Genomic DNA, 19,359 nt, shown 5'->3' with positions numbered 1-19,359 from the left:
CGTTCTGATATCCATATAGCGCCTATATATTTTGTCTTAATGCTATGTCTAGTTGGGTGACGTTCTGATATCCATATAGCGCCTATATATTTTGTCTTAATGCTATGTCTATGTGGGTGGCGTTCTGATATTCATGTAGCGTCTATTTTTTTTGTTTTAATTCTAGATCTAGATGGGTGACGTTCTGATATCCATATAGCACCACTTTATTTTGTTTTAATTCTATGACCAGGTGGGTGGCTGGCGTCCAGGTATGGCGGTAAAAGAGTCTGGGGTGTGGCCATGTTTTTCTGTGCCCTGTGCTCACTCTTGACTCCCGTGAGTGCTAGAACGCACGTGTACCTCGTGTACGCTATACGTTTTATCCTGGGATTTGCCGCAGTGAGTAGTTAATTAATAGTAAAGACAGTTCCTACTTCAAGTTTTACATCTGTGTGCAGAGTTTCTTCCAGGCATCCCTTCGGGATATAGAAAATATTACTTTTAACAGTGTCCGCTTCCTCAGGAATTTTAAGACCCACCCCCCCCCCTCGAATTTTCAAGTGCCCCCCCCCCAGGAGAAAAAAAGTCTGGAAGAAACACTGTCAGTGTGTGGTCGCCTGCTTACCCGAAAGTATCGAGTTCGAATCCCTAGCTTGGGTTCGTACGACGTCCCTGAGTCCACCCAGCTCTAATGGGTACCTGACTAACATTACGAAAAGTAAATAGCATTACGCATAATACTACCCCAACTTTCCCTTTAAATGCCGTCGAAACTGAAGTAAACGAGCTTTACCGCACCTGCTCCATGGACCGTAAGGTTCGAAAGTGAACTTTCAACGTCAAATTTACCAATTCCATGATATATATATATATATATATATATATATATATATATATATATATATATATATATATATATATATATATATATATATATATCCAATCTTTTCACGTGCTTATGCACACACTCACAAAAACAGCTGTTTTACCATTTTCAATTGTTGTCTTCCTAAATATCGATACAATGTATTTATTGAATCTATTGTGTACACATTTTTTAAAAGTAATTCAATTCAAACTGTTATCTAGGGCGTTACCTTCCCATGTATTCACGCCATGCTTGGTAAATGGTCGCCACCTTTTGAGAGGAGCAAAATGGTTTCCTTCACATCCGCGGGTATGTTCACGTCAAATTCTCATTCATAATATTGTAATCATACGTTAAAATGTACGCCGTAAAAAGAAAACAAAACGTTTTGTAACAAGAATAGTAAAATTAAAATATACAAACAGTAAATTTCTGTCATTTGGTGGTTGTTTAAAGTTTGTTTTAAAATCCGCAAAATGTAAAGAACACTCGATGAAAATTCTACTTTAATAGATTGTTTTTCGTATATTTTAGTCTGATTCATTAAATAAAAATAAAATCTTAGTTTATTTATTTATTTTTATTTATTTTTTTTTTATTTTTTTTATAAATTGAGACCAAAAAAATAATCTTCTTGTATAGTTTGCCTTTATCTAAAACTTCTACCTCATCAATGCTATAGGCACAATCTTTTTCCCCCAGGCCAAATGTTGGGAAATGTTGCAACCTTTGCTATATCTGGGCTACTCTGTCAGTACGGGTTCGACAATGGCTGGGGCTCCATCTTTTACTTGTCTGGTAAGTTAATGTAACATTGTACCGTTTTTAGTTACTTTTTATGGATTATACTTTTTAGAATGTAGCCTTTAGGGCTTGATGTTTATTATGACGAAGAAGAGCTCATCAACTCCTATGTCTTCAGCGTCACAGAGGGATTGCGTTGTCAGTTTTTGCCCATCTACCTTTACTTTCCCACCAAAGTTGGGTGGACTCGTGACGTGGTACAAATTTGACTTCCAGGAAACGAACTCAGGAGATTTGATAATTTTGCAATAGCAATGGTGCATTCCACTGCTCAACCACGCCGATGCACAAAAACAGAAAAGATGTTTACTTGTTAACACTTTGATTTGATCAAAAACAGCTCTCTGACACAACCGAGTATTATGCTAAAACCATATACGAAGCTTTCGGGTTACATAACCGACATTGCGGTTGTTTTTTTTTTTTGCACATTTCCTAACCAAATTAAAAGTCTCAGACAGTAGTACATCTGTTGATGTTAGGATTTTTCTTCATTTTCCACTCAATAATAAAAATGTAATCGAACTCTCATTCATTTCCCATTTGACGTTAAGCTTTAGAATTTTCTGTTTCGTCGACGATCGACGATTTCTGAGACTACCCTTGGTATTCCATGAGTTTGCAGACCAATGTCCATGGATACCTGAAAAAACGTGTCATATCTTAGAAAAATCGGTAAAGCGGCCAAAACTGACGAGTCGTATTTTCCTATATATACATTGTAATTTATGTAAAAAAAACAGAGTTATTTTAAAAAAAAAAAAGATTTTAAGGTACTTAACCTCAGTACATCTGGTTATTTTTTTTTTTGCATGCACCTCGATAAATGGCTAGGTCATATGGGAAAACTGTATGACATGTGATTAATTTCATGAGCTTTTATATAAATAATATAACACATCCACCCCACCCCATCACCCACCCCCATCCCCCACCTCCAGGTCTGTTCAACATGCTGTGGGTTGTCCTCTGGTTTCTCTTCACGGCCGACACCCCAGCTAAACACAGGTTCATCACGGAGAGGGAGAAGGTCTACATCGAGGCTTCCATAGGCAGAGGCGACGTCAAGAAGGTAAGGGAGAAGTTCTACATCGAGGCTTCCATAGGCAGAGGCGACGTCAAGAAGGTAAGGGAGAAGTTCTACATCGAGGCTTCCATAGGCAGAGGCGACGTCAAGAAGGTAAGGGAGAAGTTCTACATCGAGGCTTCCATAGGCAGAGGCGACGTCAAGAAGGTAAGGGAGAAGTTCTACACCGAGGCTTCCATAGGTAGAGGCGACGTCAAGAAGGTAAGGGAGAAGTTCTACACCGAGGCTTCCATAGGCAGAGGCGACGTCAAGAAGGTAAGGGAAAAGTTCTACATCGAGGCTTTCATAGGCAGAGGCGACGTCAAGAAGGTAAGGGAGAAGTTCTACATCGAGGCTTCCATAGGCAGAGGCGACGTCAAGAAGGTAAGGGAGAAGTTCTACACCGAGGCTTCCATAGGCAGAGGCGACGTCAAGTAGGTAAGGGAGAAGTTCTACATCGAGGCTTCCATAGGCAGAGGCGACGTCAAGAAGGTAAGGGAGAAGTTCTACATCGAGGCTTCCATAGGCAGAGGCGACGTCAAGAAGGTAAGGGAGAAGTTCTACATCGAGGCTTCCATGGGCAGAGGCGACGTCAAGAAGGTAAGGGAGAGGTTCTACATCGAGGCTTCCATAGGCAGAGGCGACGTCAAGAAGGTAAGGGAGAAGTTCTACATCGAAGTTTCCATAGGCAGAGGCGACGTCAAGAAGGTAAGGGAGAAGTTCTACATCGAGGCTTCCATAGGCAGAGGCGACGTCAAGAAGGTAAGGGAGAAGTTCTACACCGAGGCTTCCATAGATAGAGGCGACGTCAAGAAGGTAAGGGAGAAGTTCTACACCGAGGCTTCCATAGGCAGAGGCGACGTCAATAAGGTAAGGGAGAAGTTCTACACCGAGGCTTCCATAGGCAGAGGCGACGTCAATAAGGTAAGGGAGAAGTTCTACATCGAGGCTTCCATAGGCAGAGGCGACGTCAAGAAGGTAAGGGAGAAGTTCTACATCGAGGCTTCCATAGGCAGAGGCGACGTCAAGAAGGTAAGGGAGAAGTTCTACATCGAGGCTTCCATAGGCAGAGGCGACGTCAAGAAGGTAAGGGAGAAGTTCTACACCGAGGCTTCCATAGGCAGAGGCGACGTCAAGAAGGTAAGGGAGAAGTTCTACATCGAGGCTTCCATAGGCAGAGGCGACGTCAAGAAGGTAAGGGAGAAGATCTACATCGAGGCTTCCATAGGCAGAGGCGACGTCAAGAAGGTAAGGGAGAAGTTCTACATCGAGGCTTCCATAGGCAGAGGCGACGTCAAGAAGGTAAGGGAGAAGTTCTACATTGAGGCTTCCATAGGCAGAGGCGACGTCAAGAAGGTAAGGGAGAAGTTCTACATCGAGGCTTCCATAGGCAGAGGCGACGTCAAGAAGGTAAGGGAGAAGTTCTACATCGAGGCTTCCATAGGCAGAGGCGACGTCAAGAAGGTAAGGGAGAAGTTCTACACCGAGGCTTCCATAGGCAGAGGCGACGTCAAGAAGGTAAGGGAGAAGTTCTGCATCAAGGCTTCCATAGGCGACGTGAAGAAGGTAAGGGAGAAGTTCTACATCGAGGCTTCCATAGGCAGAGGCGACGTCAAGAAGGTAAGGGAGAAGTTCTACATCAAGGCTTCCATAGGCGACGTCAAGAAGGTAAGGGAGAAGTTGTACATCGAGGCTTCCATAGGCAGAGGCGATGTCAAGAAGGTAAGGGAGAAGTTCTACATCGAGGCTTCCATAGGCAGAGGCGACGTCAAGAAGGTAAGGGAGAAGTTCTACATCGAGGCTTCCATAGGCAGAGGCGACGTCAAGAAGGTAAGGGAGAAGTTCTACATCGAGGCTTCCATAGGCAGAGGCGACGTCAAGAAGGTAAGGGAGAAGTTCTACATCGAGGCTTCCATAGGCAGAGGCGACGTCAAGAAGGTAAGGGAGAAGTTCTACATCGAGGCTTCCATAGGCAGAGGCGACGTGAAGAAGGTAAGGGAGAAGTTCTACATCGAGGCTTCCATAGGCAGAGGCGACGTCAAGAAGGTAAGGGGGAAGTTCTACATCAAGGCTTCCATAGGCGACGTCAAGAAGGTAAGGGAGAAGTTCTACATCGAGGCTTCCATAGGCGACGTCAAGAAGGTAAGGGAGAAGTTCTACATCGAGGCTTCCATAGGCAGAGGCGACGTCAAGAAGGTAAGGGAGAAGTTCTACATCGAGGCTTCCATAGACAGAGGCGACGTGAAGAAGGTAAGGGAGAAGTTCTACATCGAGGCTTCCATAGGCAGAGGCGACGTCAAGAAGGTAAGGGAGAAGTTCTACATCGAGGCTTCCATAGGCAGAGGCGACGTCAAGAAGGTAAGGGAGAAGTTCTACATCGAGGCTTCCATAGGCAGAGGCGACGTCAAGAAGGTAAGGGAGAAGTTCTACATCGAGGCTTCCATAGGCAGAGGCGACGTCAAGAAGGTAAGGGAGAAGTTCTACATCGAGGCTTCCATAGACAGAGGCGACGTGAAGAAGGTAAGGGAGAAGTTCTACATCGAGGCTTCCATAGGCAGAGGCGACGTCAAGAAGGTAAGGGAGAAGTTCTACATCGAGGCTTCCATAGGCAGAGGCGACGTCAAGAAGGTAAGGGAGAAGTTCTACATCGAGGCTTCCATAGGCAGAGGCGACATCAAGAAGGTAAGGGAGAAGTTCTACATCGAGGCTTTCATAGGCAGAGGCGACGTCAAGAAGGTACGGCTGGTTATTTTCCTTGGTTGGTAACGCTCTTGTAAAAAACTCGTTGTCAGTGTGGAAGGGCTAGATAAATCAACAGACCTAGATGCAGTGGCGTCACTAGGTCGGGTGTAACCCAGTGGTACCCCATCCCACTCTCCGATAGTTTTAGATTTTTTTAAATTGGTGTCATCCCCTTAATGGTGTCACTCGGTGAGGTAATCGAGGGTGCTACCCCCTCCCCACCCATTCTCCAATAATGTTTCGAGTGGTATCACCCCCTAAACTCCCCCCCCCCATACACACACCTTTTTCTTGTGGCAGTAGTGCCTAAATGGCTATTAGATGTTTAATATGATATAGCGGTCACCGTGATCCGGTGGGAGAGCTCATTTCTATTAACATGAAATTCCCGAGTTCGAACCCCTAGGCAGATAAGGATTGTTCAATGGGAACAGCAACCCATCTTGGAAAGAAAACTCTGAAATAAAACAGTGGAATATAGCCCTTTAGACGATAGAATTATACACCTGGTTTCTTTGGTGCGTCCATTGTCTCCCGAGTTAAAAAAAAATTAAGATTTTTAAAAAATTGTATTTTAAACATTGAGTTTGTTTTGTAAAGCAGTAAAATAAGTGTTATTACAAAAAGTTTAAAACATCTTTGTTTACTTTCTGTGAAGGTCAGACGTGTACCCTGGTTAAAAATAGCAACTTCCTGTCCGATGCTGGCTGTCATCATAGCTCACACGTGCACCAACTACGTTAGTTATACGTTGCTGACGTCACTTCCTCTTTTCATGAAAGAAAGCTTACATTTCGACATTAAGCAGGTTTGTCCAAAGCTTGGGTTCTTGTACAGTGTTTCTTCCAGACTTTTTTCTCCGGGGGGGGGGGCACTTGAAATCTTCGGGGGGGGCGGTAAACTTTCTTCGGGGGGGCGGACACTGTTAAAAGTATATATTTTCTATATAAATTATATAAATTTCATTTCGTTCGGGGGGGGCGGTAAAAATTTTTCGGGGGGGCTTCGCCCCCCCGAAGAGATGCCTGGAAGAAACTCTGTTCTTGTAAGATCTCAGGTAGGGAAGTCTCGTAACTTATTGATACTGTGGGGTTTTTTTATACTGCTGGTATCGATGTTACTTGTAAATGTTAGGATAAAAATCGGATCTAAGACTAGAGAGCTAGTTGGGGTAAAGGTCAGTGTTTCTCTCAGGCATTCCCCCCAACCCACCCCCCCCCCCCCCCCCGGGTAAAAAAAATAGATAAATATTAAATTTATCAAGAAAATATTAAAGTCTAAATTACATATTTAATGCTGCCCCCAAAAGTTTCAAGTGCCCCCCCCCCCCTTTCCAACGAGGGACATGCCTGAAAGAAACCCTACAATGGTTAGTTTTATGACACCTTTATCAGCGCACAATGAAGTAGCTTTATCTGCCTGGATGCTATTGGTACAGTGTTAATAGTGTTAAATCTTTCTTTTATTTTCATAGGTGGATCTACCCTATCATATTAATAGGGGAGGGGGTGCTGATATATACACACACACACATATATATATATATATATATATATATATATATATATATATATATATACATATATATATATATATATATATATATATATATATATATATATATATATATATATATATACATATATATATATATATAAATATATATATATATATATATATATATATATATATATATATATATATATATATATATATATATATATATATATATATATATATATATATATATATATTGAAAGTCTAGCCTGACTGTCTCTCCTAATATCCGCCTTTAGATTTACACACATTTATTAGGCGTCTTAACTTAAGAAAGTGATATTTACTTTCTCGTATATACGAAGTATAGAGAAAGTCTTGTAATCGTGCAAAAAAAAATCGAGATTTTTGCAAATCTCGACGTTTTACATCTCACTGATACGGAAAAACATAATTTTGCAATCTTGTCCGTATGTCTGTGTGTCTGTGTGTGTGTGTGTGTGTGTGTGTGTGTCCGTGTGTAAACACGATAACTTGAGTACCGTTACAGCTAGGTTGATGAAATTTCATATATAAGTATTTAATCAAAATCGTAGATCCGTATCAACTTTTGGGCGATTTCCGATAACCGGAAGTGGTACTTTTCCTACTTTGAATTTTTCAAAAGCCTATAACTTGAGTACTATTTCAGATAGATAAATGAAATTTCATACGTAAGTAAAAGATCTAATTCTCTACCTTCTATTAAATTTTGAGTAATTTCCGTTGACTGAAAGTAGTACTTTACGCTACTTCCGATTTCTCAAAAAACTAATGTAAATTTTAAAAGTAATAATAATATTGCGCACTATTATGCGCTTTTTTATTTCGCGTTCACTTGGTGTGCAATTAATTTGTCTACGAGATTTTATTCTATTTTTAAAACTTTAAGTATTTAAAATGGATTAAAAATCATGTCTATAGCCCGAGTTCCCATCCCCTGTTATTTTATATAAGAATATTCGAGAAAGTTTCGGGGGAGATCACTCCCGGTTTATTTTTTTTAAATTACATGTTAAAAATGTAATAGGGTGTGGGGCTAGACTTCATAAAAAATAAAATATATCGACCACAAACACGTAAATTTACTATTTAAAAACGAGGCGTCATACTGTCTGATCTCCCAGAACGGGCTTCTGTCTGCCCTGCCCTATGTGTGCCAGTTCGTCTCTTCTATTGCCGGGGGTTACGCCGCTGACACATTCAGAGAGAAGGGCTGGATGTCTACAAGAACAGTCAGAAGGTCTTTCCAGTTCACATGTAAGTGTTAGTGGGGAAGTCAGAAGGTCTTTCCAGTTTACATGTAAGTGGGGCAGTCAGAAGGTCTTTCCAGTTTACATGTAAGTGTAAGTAGGGCTGTCAGAAGGTCTTTCCAGTTTATATGTAAATGGGACAGTCAGAAGGTCTTTCCAGTTTACATTTAAGTGTAAGTGGTAAGTGAGAAGGTCTTTCCAGTTTACTTGTAAGTGGGACAGTCAGAAGGTCTTTCTAGTTTACATGTAAGTGGGTCATTCAGGAAGGTCTTTCTAGTTTACATGTAAGTGTAAGTGGGACAGTCAGAAGGTCTTTCCAGTTTACATTTAAGTGTAAGTGGGACAGTCAGAAGGTCTTTCCAGTTTACATTTAAGTGTAAGTGGGACAGTCAGAAGGTCTTTTCAGTTTACATTTAAGTGTAAGTGGGACAGTCAGAAGGTCTTTCCAGTTTACATTTAAGTGTAAGTGGGACAGTCAGAAGGTCTTTCCAGTTTACATGTAAGTGGGACAGTCAGAAGGTCTTTCCAGTTTACATTTAAGTGTAAGTGGGACAGTCAGAAGGTCTTTCCAGTTTACATTTAAGTGTAAGTGGGACAGTCAGAAGGTCTTTCCAGTTTACATGTAAATGGGACAGTCAGAAGGTCTTTCCAGTTTACATGTAAGTGGGACAGTCAGAAGGTCTTTCCAGTTTACATTTAAGTGTAAGTGGGACAGTCAGAAGGTCTTTCCAGATTACATTTAAGTGTAAGTGGGACAGTCAGAAGGTCTTTCCAGTTTACATTTAAGTGTAAGTGGGACAGTCAGAAGGTCTTTCCAGTTTACATTTAAGTGTAAGTGGGACAGTCAGAAGGTCTTTCTAGTTTACATGTAAGTGTAAGTGGGACAGTCAGAAGGTCTTTCCAGTTTAGATGTTTTTTTGTTTTGTTTTCTTGTACGAACTTTTTAAATGTAACAAGAGTACGTGTTTTATTTTGGCAATGTACGTCAGTTTTTCTACACTATGACGTTGAACATAAAATGTGCTTAGGTAACCGGCTACATTATTAAAAATTATAGTCATGATTGTGTCTTTCCAGCTTTTGTAGGGACCGCCATTTGTATCGCCAGTGTTGGTCAGATGAGCTGTGAACACCGCCATATTGCCGTGGCTTTGTTGTGTTTGTGTACATCCTTCATGGGCCTCAACAGGTCCGGCTATTGCGCCAATCATTTAGACCTGGCCCCCAGGTACGAAATGTTTTTTTTAAGTTCGCTTTTCTGACCTAGAAAGTACTAGTCTTGTAAATTGTGCAAGAATAAATGACCTGTATAATCCCCTTGATAACTTCTTTGTATATTCATGAATTGAACCAAATTACTCATAACACTATTAAGGCAGGGGGAGGGGGGGGGCGGGGTCGGGCTGTAGCCAGGTCAGTGGCTGGCCCCATAGTCCCGAGTTCGGATCTCGTCCGGAATCATGACTGCAACACGTTTTTAAATTCACCCAGCGCTAATGAGTACCGGACTCATTTTAGGGAACGTAAAGCCGGCTATGCATACTGCTGATCACATCATTTCTTTCATATGCCGAGGACAAGAAACATGACTATGGATAGTTAAATTTGAGAGAAAATTTTAATTACTTCTTTAGTGTTACATTCAATTTTAGAATATATAAGGTATGTGTGCTATCATGTTTATGTTTATTGTGTTAGTCAATGTGTTTTATAAAAGTCTTCTACAAAAAGGAAAAAAGCAACACAAATAATTAAAAGATAACGCAAGAAAACAAATGATTTTTTTTTAAATTTATTTAAATACATTTCTTTTGGCTCCTTTAAATTATTCAAAACAATTAATTTTACAATAATTTTATGTTTCAATTTTTTCTTAAACAAACTGTTGTATTGCAGTTAAAGACAATCTGAACTGGAAAATATTTTGTAATGGTTCGCCTTTGATATTAGATATTTAAATATCAAGACACAGGAAACTTTGGTTATGATTATATCCCTTCATTTATCGTTCCTTTCAGTTATGCTGGGATTTTGTTTGGCATAACAAACACAATAGCCACAGTACCTGGCATGGTTGCACCCATCATTGCTGGTGCTCTGACACCTAATGTAAGTATACGGGGGGGGGGGGGCACACAGAAATACACGTATTAACGGTTGTTGTTTTTTTTTTAATTAAAAATGTGGATTTGGTGAAAGTAAACAAGAAAAATAACACCGAAAGACACGACTTCTCACTGTTTAACATTGACATCTATGTACTTGGCGAAAGTAAACAGGAATAAAATACTTTAAAAAAACTTTTTAAAAAACCACGTTTTTCTTGTGGACTAAAAAGTAGAAAATAAATTTTTCTTTTGTGCTTCCTCGAGCTGTGCAGGTTCTTGTGATGACTGACAAAAAACGTGGGTACGTTCGCCATCAAATTTCCCGACCCATCTGCCCGACCCACGTTTTTTGTCAGTCATCACAAGAACCTGCACAGCTCGAGGAAGCACAAAAGAAAAATTTATTTTCTACTTTTTAGTCCACAAGAAAAACGTGGTTTTTTAAAAAGTTTTTTTTAAGTATTTTATTTTCTCCTTTTTAGTCCGTTGCTACACATGAAAAACGTGGTTTTTAAAAAAGTTGTTTATATAGTTTATTTTCTACTTTATCTAATGACTTGATTAAGTATGACTTGACTAAGTGTTTATAAATACACGGACTAAAAAAATCTTGAGCGACCAGGATTCGAACCTGGGTTGTCGCGGCCACAACGCGAAGTACTAACCACTATACGATCACGGCCAGCGCGCTCACATCGATTGGGGCCGAAGTAACTGTGTCTATAAGCCTCCAGTCTTGTCGGTATCTTTAGAAATCATGTCCTCAATTTTATGGTCCTTGGGGCGTAATTAAATTAAGCTAATTACGGTCTCTAATTGCTAGTTTTTATGATTGCATCTGAAATTGTTAGGCGAAAGTAGCCTGTATGCCAAATTTCAGATCTGTAGAGCAATCAGAAGTGGGCTAATTTTCGATGTCAATTTTAACAACAAACAAACAAATCCACAAACGCGAAGCTGAGTTAAGAAAAACGTGTTAAAAATAACATAGAACTACAAACTTTTGCACTGTTTGACATTTCAAATGTGTTTACTTGGCAAAATTTAAACATGAAAATGTACAGAAACACACATCTGTTTAACATTCATTAGTATGCATGTTGTATAGACAAAAGCTTGTGTGATCAAAGGTGTCAGCTGAGTCACACTACTTTCCCTAAAAAAATCTATGATATCAAGATAAATTCATGAGGGTAAAGTGTTCCTTAAATAAATGTGTGTGTATGGGTATTGATTTGTGTGTTAACGTGTATAAAATATGTGCATGTGCTCTTGTAAATGTACCTGTCTTTGTAAGAGTATATTTGTATGCGCATGCAAAAGTATGTGAATGGGGGGTGGGGGGATGCTGCGGGTGTATTCTACTTGAAGTAATTAAACAGAAACATGATGACGTTACATGTTTTAATATTTACATTTGTACGTAGACATGAAAATCAACCCAAGTACAGGATGATAGCTGTATAGTTCAGCGTCAGTACCATGTTAAGTAATAAGCCATGTTTCTGTAAACTGACTACGGTATTTGAGCTTGTAATCTACACCACACTTTTAGGTTTTGTGGTGTCCCAGTAATCTTTTAATAGTGAAATTATTTGACCAAGGGCGGACTGGCCCGCCGGTTTACAGGTTTAAAAAAATACCTCGGGAACGGTGCTGTAATAGTCATAATAATAATTTGGTGGTATTTCTCCATTTTACCATCTCCGATCTTTCATACCAAAGCGTAAAATTCAATTTGATGGGGGGAAATGCACAAGGAAAATTTCAAAATTGTCAATCTGCGGTTGGGGCCCCTTTTAAAATTTCCCAGACAACTTAGACACAGCCAATCCACTACTGTATCAGACCACCATAAGTGTTAAACTTTCGAACACAAGAGCGTGGGAGTGATACACTGCTCTTTATCATTACATAAATTGACTTTTAATTGAATAAGAAATAAGACCATTGACTCTACATCAACAGAAAAGACTGTGAAAAACACTAAATGTTATTCGCTAAATGTTATTCGCTACAAAAAAATAGGATGGAACATCTTTATATAAAATTTTACTTTCATAATAAAGCTAGGCAATTGTAAGAAAACGTGTTTTAAAATATGAAATATGTAAAAATAATTGGATATTTGCAGAAGTCAAATGATGAATGGAAGAACGTTTTCTACGTCTGCGCAGCCACTGCAGCATCAGGGGCGGTAATCTACTTGATATTAGCAGACGGCGAACTTCAGACGTGGGCTGTCCCCCCTGAAACTGACACAAAAATAACTTTGGCGTATTCCCATGACGCTGAACTTTCCAGAATGCCTCTAGAGAATAAACTGTCCAGACTGCCTCTTGACCAGTATGATAACACTGACCGCGCTGAGGGTAAAGGAAAAGATGATTTCACCAAATGGAATACATCCAGTCCAGCGCCCAACGGGAGCTAATATATAAACATTCAATAGGTTTTTATGTAATCATCCTTTTAAGTTTTAATGGATCTCATTGTGGGCTTTTTTTTTTTTTTTTTTTTTTTTTTTGGCAACCGGTCAATACGCATTTTGTGTTGGCTTTCTTTATAAACTGAAGACTCGAACATAGACCTATTTTTCTAATTGTAAAAGAGTATTTTAGTAATAAATTGTGTATTAGTATTCGAGTTACGAATTCGTCATGTTTTTTTTGTACTGCTTATTTTTAATAAATTACTGACATCTTTGAATATTTCTTAAATATTTGATAACATTCAACAAATACAAGTAGAAATAGAAATGTAAACTTATCGCAACACTAACCCTTAAACGCGGCCTTTCCCTAGACAAAACAACAATGATTTAGTTTAGTTTATTTCAAAATTTTATAAACTGCTTGTTATTGTTATTTGTTGAACGTGTAATCGTATGAAGTATGAAATGATAGTGATACGTATTAATGTTTGTATGGCTACATTAAAACTTGTTCTAAGCATCTGTCAGTGTCAAACTATTCTGATGCTAAATCAGCTGTTTCTATTGGAGATTTTGTCGACTCACTAATAGGATATGAGCAGGTTGGCATTTTACAAAAAGTCTTGAACGGAAATCTTAAAAGTTCTGCATCACAGACAAGCGTTTAGCCTACTGGATCTAGAGAAAATTTGACAGTGCAGTCCATTTGCAGACCAACATGTTTTCATTTAAATTGTTAATGTATTTGACAGCTATGATATAAATAAAAGCTACATCGACAAAATGGCATTTCACCTGGAACTGTGATAGTTACTCAGTCGAGTTGCTGTCCTGTTACCTGTAGGGTTTTAAATGTTACCCAACATAGGCCTATTAACTTATTATGGTACTCAAATTGACCAAATCTAGGCATATGTGCGACGAAACAGTATTTTCTTATTTTTATTTTACAATCCTTTGTTTCTCTTCTTTCTCACGGATCAACCGGCTAATATATCATTATTAGGTAAATATACATAGCTTCAAAAAAGTGTTGACTGGTTAGAAATTATCTAGATCTAGATGTAGGTTCTTTGATGTGTTAAATGTATTAGAAATAATTATTACGAGTAGGTCTTGTGTCAAGCCTACATGATGAGCTTTGCAAGTAACTCTTTCAACTTGGCGATTATTTTACATTTTTAACTGGCTACACCTGACATCGAACTTTGACATTTTACTTTTCAACGCCAACACTCAACACATTGTCTAGATCTAGAAGTCTAGAACTGTATCTTGTTTTAATCTAGATCTAGAATCTAGATCTAGGCGTTTCCCAATTGAATTTTAAATTAATAAAAAAAATATATCAAGTGGCTTGATCTAGCATTCGGTCTAAAATTCAAATCTAGGCCTAATCTTTCGAGTAGTGAGTAGATCTAGCTAGATCTAGTAATACAACAGCAGTCAAGTCAACAGACTGAGACAGTCACAGTGACAATGCCACTTTCGGTACGGACTGTTCTGGTTACCGGTGCATCTCGTGGAATAGGACTGGAATTTGTAAGGCAACTACTAAAGCTCACACCACCACCAGAAGTAGTGATAGCTGCGTGTAGAAATCCAGCATCTGCAGGAAAATTACAAGAAATCGCTCAAACGAATGCTAATGTTAAAATTATAAAATTAGATATTGAAAAAGACGACGACCTAGAATCAGCTTTTCAGGTACTCCTGGTCCAAAGTCAAAGACTACTACTACTAGATCTAGATTCTATAAGTTACTCCAAGTTCTAATTCTATGAGAAATATTATAGATCTAGAAATAAGAGTTATTTATGATGTATTGTAAACTATGAGACTATATACTATAATTTTTATTTTAGGTATAGCAGTACAATTAAAATTTTAATGGTGACTTTACTAATACATACTTATTACAATTTACATACATCATCCACCACACAGAGTTTACAGACCTGAGACCATCGTCCTTAAGAATTGTTATGTATTTTATTTTTAAGCTCCAGTGTAACATCGCCTTAACACTTACAACACATACACAATACTATACATAATCATAGTATAGCATAGAATACATGCCTAGAACACAAACCTGCCACTAGCTAGTTGGTTTCGATGGCTAGTAAAACTAAGATTAAATTAATTTATACTTTTTCACTTTATTAAACTTAAACACAGTATGTCTACAACACAGAAAAAGCCTGCAGCACGTTATGTGTTGTAAATTACCCAATAAATGTGTTTATTTCCTCTCCAGGAAACAAAAAATGCTGTTGGTGATAAAGGATTGAATTTGCTAATCAACAATGCAGGAATTTTTGACAAAAATCAAACAGGAACTTTAAGTACTTTGACTAGAGAACTAATGCAGCATCACTTTAATGTTAATGTTTCTGGTAAGGCTGGTTTTGCTGATGTAATATAGACTTGTAATACTCAGAGGGTTTGTTTTTTATTGTGTACAAACTGTTAAAATGGCAGAAAACAAGTTTAAAATGTCTTGAAAGTAAATTTTATGACACTGCAGCTTTCAAAGAAACATTCCCTCCCCCTTGTGCTTTTGTTTACCAGTTATTAGTGTATGATGTATGGTATTTAGAATTCATTTAGAAAGATTAAAGTTAATTAACATTTATAAGTGCTTGTAAAACTACTTTAAAAGTTCTAATCAAAATAATTTTTTTTAACTTCTTCAAGTTTATATTATTTTTGTAAAAAAACTTTTGCATTTGAAATTTTTAAATTCCAGGGCCATTAGTGGTAACACAAAAGTTCCTTCCCCTGATCACTCAAGCAGCCTCTCAAGATAGTTCAAAAGGTTTCAGTGCCAGCAGAGCTGGGATATTGATGCTTTCTTCTGCAATGGGATCTCAAGAGAGGACATTTACTCAAGGCCATGGAGTTGGTCTTCATTACAAGTAAAAAGCAAGCTTATAGAAACATCATTCATGTAAAACCTAGTGTAGTTGGATTACTTGCAGGACAAAGTAAAAGTAAAGTTCCCTTTTCGAACCTTACAGTCCATGGGGCAAGGGTAGTAGAGTTCACCTGTTTCTGTGACCTCTGCATATGAAGCTTAGCACTACGCCCAGCCGCCTTTACTTTGCCTATCATGAGTTTGGTACATTCTACTGACTTTAACCCGATTACAACTTGAGACTTTCGGATTAGCGGTCTAGCTCTCTCCTGCAAGGCCACGCCATCTCATAGGGCATAATGCTTCAGTTACAATGCCTCTAAAATTTGAGTGGCGCTTTTAACCTTAAAAAAAATAACATAGACTAAAATGTATCCAGAAAGCTATTGATTTGTTGTTTTAATAAACTTGTCCAATAATTTTAAAATACTTTTTGCTTAATCATAGTTTTCAAGTTAAGCCTTACTATAATATAATTAACTTATTTCTTGAAAAAAAATTGCAGTAATTATGTTTTTTTTGTCTTTAGATGCTCCAAAACTGCTCTGACCATGGCAGCTATCATGATTTCCAGAGAGCTTAAGGATTCTGGTATTCTTGTTTTAGCTCTACACCCAGGATGGGTACGCACAGACATGGGCTCGGACCAGGCACCTGTTTCCCCTGAAGATAGTGTCAGTGGATTGTTGGATGTTGTAGGCAAAGCAGGGGAAGATTTAAATGGTAAATTGGTAACTTTTGATGGGGAAGTTTTACCATACTAGTATTTAGGGAAGCATTTAGGTTTAAACATATGCAATGTTTTATTTTCTTTTATTGTTGATTGGCAGTCATTGGAAGAATGTAAACAGAAAAATCATTTTTAAAATGTATAAAAGCACTTTTATACTTTTAGTGGGTGCCTTAATATCTGTTTCCTTAGTTTCTTCTTCATACTTAGCAATTATATTCATAATCTTACTTAATGGGTAAAAGGTGTTTATAGTATTTATACAGGTAAAATGTTTTGAATTTTTAAAACTTTTCTTGTAATTCTTGTTTCATTTTTGTTTGTTATATTAACATTATTTGCTATTATGTTTACTCTTTTTTGTAGGTGGATAAATTTTATTTTAAAATTGTAAAATTAAATTACATTTTAGACAATTTTAACTTCAGGAAATGTTTTGGAAACTTAGAGAATGGAAATTAAGCCTAATTTAACATATTTTTTGTGATTGGCTCGTACACACAATTTACTCAGATTTTAAAGCATTTTAACCTTTGGTTGATTTTATTGAATTGGTGCATTTCTGTGGTACTATACAATACCATATGGGACAGCGTGGTGTAAGCAGTAGAGCGCTGGGCTGCTAACCCAAAAGTCTCAAGTTAGAACCCGGGTCCAAGTCAGTACAACATCCCTGAGTCCACCCAGTTCTGATGGGTACTTAACTCTTGTTAGGAAAAGTATTGATGGCTGGGCAAAGCGCTGGCCGCACCTTCCCTTCATATGCCGAGGTTAAGAAACATGATCTCTTCCTCGTCTTCCCAAAGCATCGCTAGTTGTAAAGAGGATTCTTGTATTTTTAAATACAATACCGTAGGTGCATTATAAAATGGTAATACCAAGAGCCTATGTTTTTGTTTTTACAAACATTTGTACATAGAGCGAGTCACTGGTTGTTAAGTCAAGCATCATTATTTGACTATAAAAGGCATTAAACCAAATTAAAAATACTTCTTAAGGTGCAGATTTTTTCTTGATGACTTTTATGATTGTGATATTGCAAATTCACCCAATAATCATTGGTTGATTTCTATTTCTTCCATTTCATCAGCATTATTCCTTATACAATTGATTGTTGAAGTTTAACTCCTTAGCAAACAACTGTACATTCAATTTATCTTATGGAATTTATTTTCATTATTTATTTCTTCATGAAGTGCATTCTTATTAGCATAATCTTTTGAGTTTCTCAAGACAGCAATTATTTATAAGATGCAATTCATCTTTGAAAACTGCAGTTTCCTGGTTACTAGTCAATAAATAGATGTTATAATTTGATGTATGTCTGTACAAGCAGTTAAAGTAAAGCTTTAATCAGATTATATTTGTCCAATGCCTTACATATTTTTTACATATTAATTTTTTTAATAATGTATGTTAATGGAAATAAATGCATTTTGTTATTCAAGTAAAACTTATTCTGAAAAATAAATCTTAAAATCAAACTAAGTATTTATTTATATTCATTTTTGATACCTATTAACAAAAGTGGAGGGAGCTTTCTGTGACAGCCACATGTGTCTTGGGCACTCAAAGGAAAAGATAAGTAAGATGATTGACTACTTTAAACTACTTATAAATTATTTTGATATTAAAGGTTAATTTTTGAGTGATTTTATCTTTTTTTCTAAGGAGAATTGAGATTAGACCCAACACTTGGAGTTATATTTGCTGTATCTATTGCCACAACTTTTACTGAACGTACCAGCACACATTGCACTTCTTAGACCAGTTAGTGTGCATACTGGTGCAACTCTTCACAAGAGTCATTTAGACCAGGTGGTGCAAACTGGTGCAATTCTACACAAAAGTCATTAAGACCAGGTGGTGCAAACTGGTGCAATTCTACACAATAGTCATTTATACCAGGTGGTGCAAACCAGTGCAGTTCTACACAATAGTCATTTAGACCAGGTGGTGCAAACCAGTGCAGCTTTACACAATAGTCATTTAGACCAGGTGGTGCAAACCAGTGCAGCTTTACACAATAGTCATCATAGACAATAACAATGTCATTGTGAAAGTGCCAATATTGTGTTAATTATTAACAGGGAACTAAATATGTAGGCTATTTCAGAAAGTTTGATGACACACTTTTGCGTTTTAAATAGTAATGTTTAAAAACTGAGTTCTAGCTATCAGCATTTCACATTTTTAAAGACTAAATTGTAATTAAGTATAACAGCAGACAAAATGTAGACCAAGCTCAGTAAATGTGGGAATCGCGGTTTTTATAAACTAAAAACAAAAAGTAATTTTGAGAGGGGAAGGGGTATTTACTATTTTTCGGCTTTGTGACGTCATTTTATGAGAGGAAGTAGGTCTGTGTGGTTTTTGTGACGGTGGGGGATAGAATTCGTTTTAAAAAGTGTGACATCATTTATTGATTACCACTGGAGCGTGGACATTTGATTATTTTTATATCAAGAACATATTCATTATTGTGTAGACAGAACTAGATCTACCCTGGCAGTGTTTCTTTCAGACTTTTTTCTCCACGAGGAAAGAGATGCATGGAAGAAACTCAGTTCCCTAGGCAGAAGCTGAAAATTCGAGGTTCATGGTGGCTCGGGACCTAGAGGACTATTTTTTGTATCCAACTGATGATATCATCGAAGTCTAGTAAGTTTCACATATTAATAAACTGTTGGAAGAATGGGTGTGGGTTTTGTGGCCTGGTGACGCATTTAAATTTATCATTTCATTATTGTCCCTGATCCAAGGTGTAGAACGCAATACACTCATACTGGTCAGACGCCCAAAAAACAACAAAGCTACATTTTAAATTTTAGGGACTACACATCACATATTAAATTTAAATTAAATATTAAAATAGTAACACATAGTCTAGTATTAGTAGCGGCCTATGCCTTTCTA

The 19,359-nt window shown here is 37.7% G+C and overlaps 2 protein-coding genes across 2 annotated transcripts; both read left to right on the top strand.

Moving 5' to 3' along the window:
- Positions 1-282: 282 nt before the first annotated feature.
- Positions 283-12,829, top strand: LOC131927110 (sialin). The gene is made up of 10 exons (XM_059282775.1): positions 283-381; positions 1,072-1,159; positions 1,553-1,648; positions 2,596-2,684; positions 3,873-3,914; positions 6,121-6,270; positions 8,126-8,258; positions 9,329-9,479; positions 10,270-10,360; positions 12,494-12,829. The coding sequence occupies exons 1-10, from the start codon at positions 283-285 to the stop codon at positions 12,791-12,793; spliced, it is 1,239 nt and encodes a 412-aa protein (XP_059138758.1). The 3' UTR covers positions 12,794-12,829.
- A 1,434-nt stretch (positions 12,830-14,263) lies between these two features.
- LOC131927120 (uncharacterized) lies at positions 14,264-17,922 on the top strand. The gene is made up of 4 exons (XM_059282787.1): positions 14,264-14,500; positions 15,054-15,192; positions 15,546-15,714; positions 16,243-17,922. The coding sequence occupies exons 1-4, from the start codon at positions 14,273-14,275 to the stop codon at positions 16,475-16,477; spliced, it is 771 nt and encodes a 256-aa protein (XP_059138770.1). The 5' UTR covers positions 14,264-14,272; the 3' UTR covers positions 16,478-17,922.
- Positions 17,923-19,359: the final 1,437 nt, after the last annotated feature.

Source organism: Physella acuta, unplaced genomic scaffold (assembly GCF_028476545.2).
Source record: "Physella acuta isolate Inbredline_101_S28 unplaced genomic scaffold, ASM2847654v3 ptg001374l, whole genome shotgun sequence".
In the NCBI taxonomy this organism is placed as follows: domain Eukaryota; kingdom Metazoa; phylum Mollusca; class Gastropoda; family Physidae; genus Physella; species Physella acuta.
The sequence above is the reverse complement of the archived record's forward strand: the minus strand, read 5'-3'. Positions and strand labels throughout refer to the sequence as shown.

Bases quoted from the DNA above. Each gene is read 5' to 3' on its own strand.
- LOC131927110 (XM_059282775.1), top strand. From the start codon at position 283: ATGTTTTTCTGTGCCCTGTGCTCACTCTTGACTCCCGTGAGTGCTAGA. The intron at 2,685-3,872 runs GTCTACATCGAG...GTAAGGGAGAAG, and splicing joins TCATCACGGAGAGGGAGAAG to TTCTACATCGAGGCTTCCAT. The intron at 3,915-6,120 runs GTAAGGGAGAAG...CTTTCTGTGAAG, and splicing joins GCAGAGGCGACGTCAAGAAG to GTCAGACGTGTACCCTGGTT.
- LOC131927120 (XM_059282787.1), top strand. From the start codon at position 14,273: ATGCCACTTTCGGTACGGACTGTTCTGGTTACCGGTGCATCTCGTGGA. The intron at 14,501-15,053 runs GTACTCCTGGTC...TTTCCTCTCCAG, and splicing joins ACCTAGAATCAGCTTTTCAG to GAAACAAAAAATGCTGTTGG. The intron at 15,193-15,545 runs GTAAGGCTGGTT...TTTAAATTCCAG, and splicing joins CTTTAATGTTAATGTTTCTG to GGCCATTAGTGGTAACACAA.